At 37.4% G+C, this 6,147-nt stretch overlaps 1 protein-coding gene across 1 annotated transcript; it reads right to left on the reverse strand.

The window, feature by feature from the left end:
* Window positions 1-3,245: 3,245 nt before the first annotated feature.
* LOC131430788 (acyl-coenzyme A thioesterase 9, mitochondrial-like) lies at window positions 3,246-5,669 on the reverse strand. The gene is made up of 5 exons (XM_058595995.1): window positions 5,273-5,669; window positions 5,144-5,217; window positions 4,482-4,727; window positions 4,076-4,414; window positions 3,246-4,023 (listed from the first exon to the last, which is right to left on the reverse strand). The coding sequence occupies exons 1-5, from the start codon at window positions 5,416-5,418 to the stop codon at window positions 3,392-3,394; spliced, it is 1,437 nt and encodes a 478-aa protein (XP_058451978.1). The 5' UTR covers window positions 5,419-5,669; the 3' UTR covers window positions 3,246-3,391.
* Window positions 5,670-6,147: the final 478 nt, after the last annotated feature.

Here is a 6,147-nt window from a genome sequence, read left to right on the forward strand (position 1 = left end):
CTCTTGATGGTTTTTCCCTTTTCAAGGTAGTCGATGAAAATTATACCATGCGAATCCCAAAATACAGACGCCATAACCTTACCGACCGATTGTTGAGTCTTTCCACGCTTTGGGTTCGGTTCATCGCGTGCAGTCCACTCAGCTGACTGTCGATTGGATTCTGGAGTGAAGTGATGGAGCCATGTTCCGTCCATTGTTATATATCGACGAAAAAAATCGGTTTTATTTCGATATAACAGCTCCAAACACTGCTCAGAATCATCAATTCGTTGTTGTTTTTGATCGATTGTGAGCTCACGCGGCACCCATTTTGCACAAAGCTTTCTCATATCCAAATATTCGTGAATAATATGTCCAACACGTTCCTTTGATATCTTTAGGGTGTCAGCTATCTCGATCAACTTCACTTTACGGTCATTGAAAATCATGTTGTGGATTTTTTTCACGTTTTCATCGGTAACAGCCTCTTTTGGACATCCACTGCGTTCATCGTCTTCGGTGCTCATATGACCAGTACGAAATTTTGCAAACCACTTACGAATTGTTGCTTCGCCCGGTGCAGAGTCTGGATAACACACATCAAGCCATTTTTTGGTATCGGCGGCACTTTTTTTCATCAAAAAGTAGTGTTTCATCAACACACGAAATTCCTTTTTTTCCATTTTTTCACAATAACAAAAGTAGCTTCACTCAAAATGCAATATCTCACAAACTAATAATCAGACAGCTGTCAAATTTATACACGTAGGTAGGTACGAAGGTTGAAGGTTGGTACTAACCTAGGACAGGATCAGACAACTGGCTTCTTTTTCCAGAAAAAATATTTTTCTTCTTATTCCGGTTGCTCCCTGCTGTAAATAATAAATGCCTCGCGATCACTGTTGCCAGTAGAGATAATTGTTCATTCTGAAAACTTTCTCTCCTTATAACATGTAATTATTTATCATTTGAAAACACTTAGACAAATGTTATATCGGTCAAAAATATAGCTCTGGATTCATTTTGATCAGATGTTTGTTTTGAAGAAAACGTTTAGTTGAAACAGCTTAATAAAATTTTTCTAAAACACTCAATTTTGAGTAATTGATTTTTGCAGCTTTATTAACTAAAGTATTCAACATATTCTATTTGAGAAAAATAATAACATACAGAAGTATCCAAAGATTGGGTGCTATTCTCAACCAACATAATCAATATTCTCGTCCATATCACACTTCGTGATTTCAGGCTTTCTCTTTGTATCATCCAGTGATTGTTAAATGTACTCGTATACTTTCCGCATTGACAGAATTTAAAAACAAATTGAACTTAAATCCTATTGAAATCAATAATTTTGAAAAGATGACCCGAAAAATAAAATATCCAATATCAAGCTACATTTTTACCGACGATACTGACAACACTTTTTCTACCACCCTGCAGTAATCTTGATTTCAACAACTTGTACTTGTATATGTCAGTTTCAACCAATCACGAGCAGGTCCGAAATTGGTCCTAAAAGTGGATTAACAATTGTCAGATCCTGTCCTAGGTACTAACTGAAAATGGTATGGATTTAATTCTAGTTACGCCCTCTCATAGAAACGATACGAACTTTTCAGCCGATCTGTTACGCACATACACACACACACATACATACACACAGACATTTTGCGTACTCGACGAACTGAGTCTAATGGTATATGACAATCGGCCCTCCGGGCCTCGGTTCAAAAGTCGGGAATTCTTATCTCGAAGAACCGGGAAATTGAAATCGGCAATTCACTTGCCACCCTGCACAATGTGCCGTACCTAACAGCTATAGTCCTGGGGTGTCCTTTGCTGTATCAAGCATACGTCTTCACATAACTCGGACCATGGTTGCTCATCGCCTGCCACTCAAGGCACGGATGCTTCGTAAATCGCCCTCCACTTGGTCGATTCACCTTGTTCACTGCGCTCCTTTTTTTCTTATCCCAGTCGGATTAGATTCAAGAACCATTTTTACTAGGCTGTCGTCCGACATCCTTATGACATGCCCAGCGCATTGTAGACGTCCGATTTTAGCTGTCCGTAAGATGAGCAATTCTCCTAGCAGCTGTTGCAATTCGTGATTCATACGCCGTCTCCACATTCCGTTTTCCATCTGCACTCCGCCATAGATGGTACTCAACACCTTTCTTTCGAAAATAATAAGGGCGCCGCGTTGGTCCTCTGCTAACATAGTCCTGGTCTCGTGGCCACAGAAAACAACTGGCCTAAAGAGCGTTTTGTAGATGGTCTAAAGAGCGTTTTGTGCGGTGCATACTTTTCTCGACCGAAGGATTATGGACAATAGACACAACCTTATGTTATTTCCAGAGCAACATCTTTTTATTGGTTTCCTCTTAAAGATTCTCAAGATAAATTGAGGGAAGGATGTTGGCGATGATTTGTTCGGGATATGTGAGAGCTGGATATATATTTAATATGATGTCTTTGACTCAAGTCAAGCAATATCAAGCAAAGCGTAGGTCTCATATAGAAAAGTTGTGTAATCACTATAAAAACCGATTCGACTTAATCGAGTAAAAAAAAAGTCACAACGATTGATTTGCCACCCCCTCTCAAAACTAGATACTAGGTCTTGTGTTCTACACAAAATTCATAAAATTCTTCCGGATCCGACTTTCGGTTCCAGAATTATCGGATAAAACATTTGCAGTTTTCTCGGAAATCGCTCAGCTGTTTTTTTTTTTAAATTAGTTCCATTTTAAAGGTTGTCCCATAAAGAAAATCTGAATTTTTCCGGATTCGATTGATTACAGGATGAAGATTGTTTAATTTTTTAACGTTATATATAGCGGTAATGCAAAACAAGAGAAAAAAACAAAACTAGACTCAAATCAATTCCAATCGATAGATCTTATCAGTTGAGACCCAAACGAACCGTCTTTGGGTTCACCCAAATGATGTTCCCTAACTCCAACCAAGTTTTGAATGAAAGATTTATTGATTCCGTACGAAATTCCTTTATTTCGTCACATGAGCACGAGTTTTCAATCATGTTGAAGAAAGCAGAATCCCGGTGTATGAGCCAATTCACCATTTCCATTAGTCAAGTCACTACACGTACCATACATCATTTACGACGTGAAAAATGCGTCTGACAACCACATAATATGTTGATGCTTTTCAACCGCCGCCTTTGTGGAAGACGATATATTTATATATAAAAAAATCCAAGAACTATTCATAGAGTTGTTTCTTTCATATAAATTGACATATTTTGTTAATACTTTTATTATATTGTTATTTAAATTTCAACAACCAAAAAAATGGATCACAAAACATTTACCTGTAGTTCACAACTTGAATAATTTACCCCGATTAGTTTGCAACTAATATCAATTTGTTAAATGTATAATAAATTCTATAGTTTGCTCTTATCACTTTGTCTGGTGGTTGCATCATGTGGTTGATCGATTCCCATACAATAACGAAACTTTCGACGTCCATCTAAATAATACATTGCTTCGTGATAAGTCTTTGGCATTATGCTAGGCAGTCTCTCGGTGACCGAATAGGTGTAATAGAACGAATTAGTTGTTGTTTGCTGACCCGTTACTGCATCGTAAACATCTGCTAGCACAATGATTTCCATGTAGTGAAGATCGGTATAGATCACATGCGCTTGCATATTTAACATCGAAGAAACGTCAACCGGATGATGAAAACTAATATCCGAAACGTGTTCTAATTTGGGTCGTCGTTTCGCAAAATTGTACGCCAAAGCCCAGCTAAGTTCAAGTGCGTTTCGCATGAGAAATCCTCCAAAAACCTTGTTATGTGCGTTGCGATCTTCCGGATGGGAAAACACAATATTAGACATCGTTGCATCTTCCATCCACACATATCCCGGTGGAAGAATGCGTTTATTAAATGCACGACTTTTCGTATCAATAGATTTGACAAAGAGATCATGTACTAAGCCTTGTTCAAAATCGTTCGGTTCAGTTTTAAGTAGGTCTTCTTTTTGTAATTGAATTCTCCTCCTTTTGCGAGCTGAAACAAAGTATTTGAAACTTAATGTACTTAAATTAAAAGATGTTCTCACTTTCGCCTCCATTGAAGATAGTTTGCTCTTCTTCATTTGCCGGAGTTAATGGATTGATCAATGCTGCTTTAGTATTAGTCGCATCCCTAGCTGCCATCAAGAATAGTGCTCTAGTAAGTTTCTGCCATTTTCCATGCAACTTTTGTTCCATCCACACAACTACTTCCACCGAGGTCTTTCCAACCCAACTTACATGACCAGACAATCGGATATCAGCATCATGCGTCGGAACCAAATCGGTGAAGTCAACCTTGTCAACTAAAACAGTGACAAAGGTGTATGGAGTAGCGACCCCCTCGGGAAGGTCTGGTAGCAGTAAATGCTTGTGCACAACCCATACTACATTCAATAGAAAATAAGCAAGTTAGTTTAATGTGCCAATATAGAAATGAAGCATTTTGCTTACCTGCGAACATGTCCATATCCTCCATTAGACGACCCAAACGAACGTTGCCCATAAATCCAACATACTTATCCTTGAGTATTTTGTCGCTTGTTAAAGGAATAATTGCTGATGTGAAAGAATCTTGCATTGACCTCGCCGGTAGTTGTTCAATAGATGTTGGTGCGTATTTAGACAAATGCTCTCGAGTACTGACGAATGGCATGTATCCGACCTCGATACCTAGTTTTTCTATGATTACTTGTTTAACTGCGCAAAATATCAACCATAAAAATTTATTGTAGAATGAAATCAAGAATACATCTCAAAATACATTTGATATGCAATGCTAATGCTGCCCACTGACAATAACATGATTTTTTCTACTAGTAATTAGAATGCTTATAACCTGTATCCTATAACGAACAGCTGTCGTCACTCTGGTTTTTAGACACTATACTAGTAATGATAAAGCTTTTTTTATTTTATAATTTGCACGATTAAGATATAAATTATAAGACGAAACTCAGAGGAAATGATTTTTGTTGATTTATCTGAACAAACTCGCAATTTTCGAATAAAAAATATGAATTTGACTGAAAAGCTACGAGCAGTACATATCGGCATTAAAGCATGACAGTGAATCAGTAGTTAACGTATTTCGTTCTGTTTTTATATTGTGATACCTTGATTCATTGTTCCAGCGGTGCACTCAAAATTTTGGGAACCAGATAGATAGCTAATGGCTGACATTCTGGAGCTGCAAACAAATAAAATGTTCAATTTTTAAACCTACTCAAAAAATTCTTACTAACCTTTGCCCAGTTGATAAGATCCCACTAATATCAATTCCTTCGAGTACACTACGACCTCGACTTGCATTAGTCATGCCTTCACTAAAATGTAATGGTTTCATGGACCTAGTAGCAAAGGCACAAGTTTGTCTCACCAAAGAAAACATTTTCTTGAAACTGCAATTTAGTTTCGGGGTGTAACCAAATACTTTTTAACGGGTATAACAGAAATTATCTAGGGTTCAGTTATTGTTTTGTACAAAACTTGTTGAGCCTATTAGTGCAATAAATTTTCAACATATATATCATTTCGTTAGTAATACGTCGATCTAGCTATATCTAGAGAAAAATATCAAACAACTTTTTCGCAACTTTCTCACTTTGAACTTAGCAGCTGGTTTTCGAATGAATGAAATAAAATGACGTAAGCTATCTTTTTTATGTCATTTCCAACCCAGTGAAAAATTCTTCAAAGGCAGATCATTACCCTCTCAGCAGGCCGTTCAATTTTGTTGGTCTTTGAACGCTTGTTGAACGACATATTGCACGAAATATTCGTTCAATTTGCTGGAACGGTTTGTTGTTGCTTTTTCTCTTGCAAATCAAGTGTTACCTCTACATAGAAAGAAAATTTGTTGTTATTCTACGTGAAGTAGAAGTATTGTGCAGGTATGTATTGTTAGTTTAAAAAACTTTCTGCAGTAAAACTAGTCCAACAGGGCTCCAACTCCTTATATTAAAAATGGCTCAACAATGGACCTCTGTCTGCCGGGTTTGTTGAACGAAAAAAACAGCATTCGGTTCAACGGTCTGTTTCAAAATCGGCAAACGAAGGTCCTGTGTTGGCCTCCCGTTGAACGATTGATTAGACTTTCATTGGACCAATGATTCAACGT

This window comes from Malaya genurostris, chromosome 2, assembly GCF_030247185.1.
Source record: "Malaya genurostris strain Urasoe2022 chromosome 2, Malgen_1.1, whole genome shotgun sequence".
In the NCBI taxonomy this organism is placed as follows: domain Eukaryota; kingdom Metazoa; phylum Arthropoda; class Insecta; order Diptera; family Culicidae; genus Malaya; species Malaya genurostris.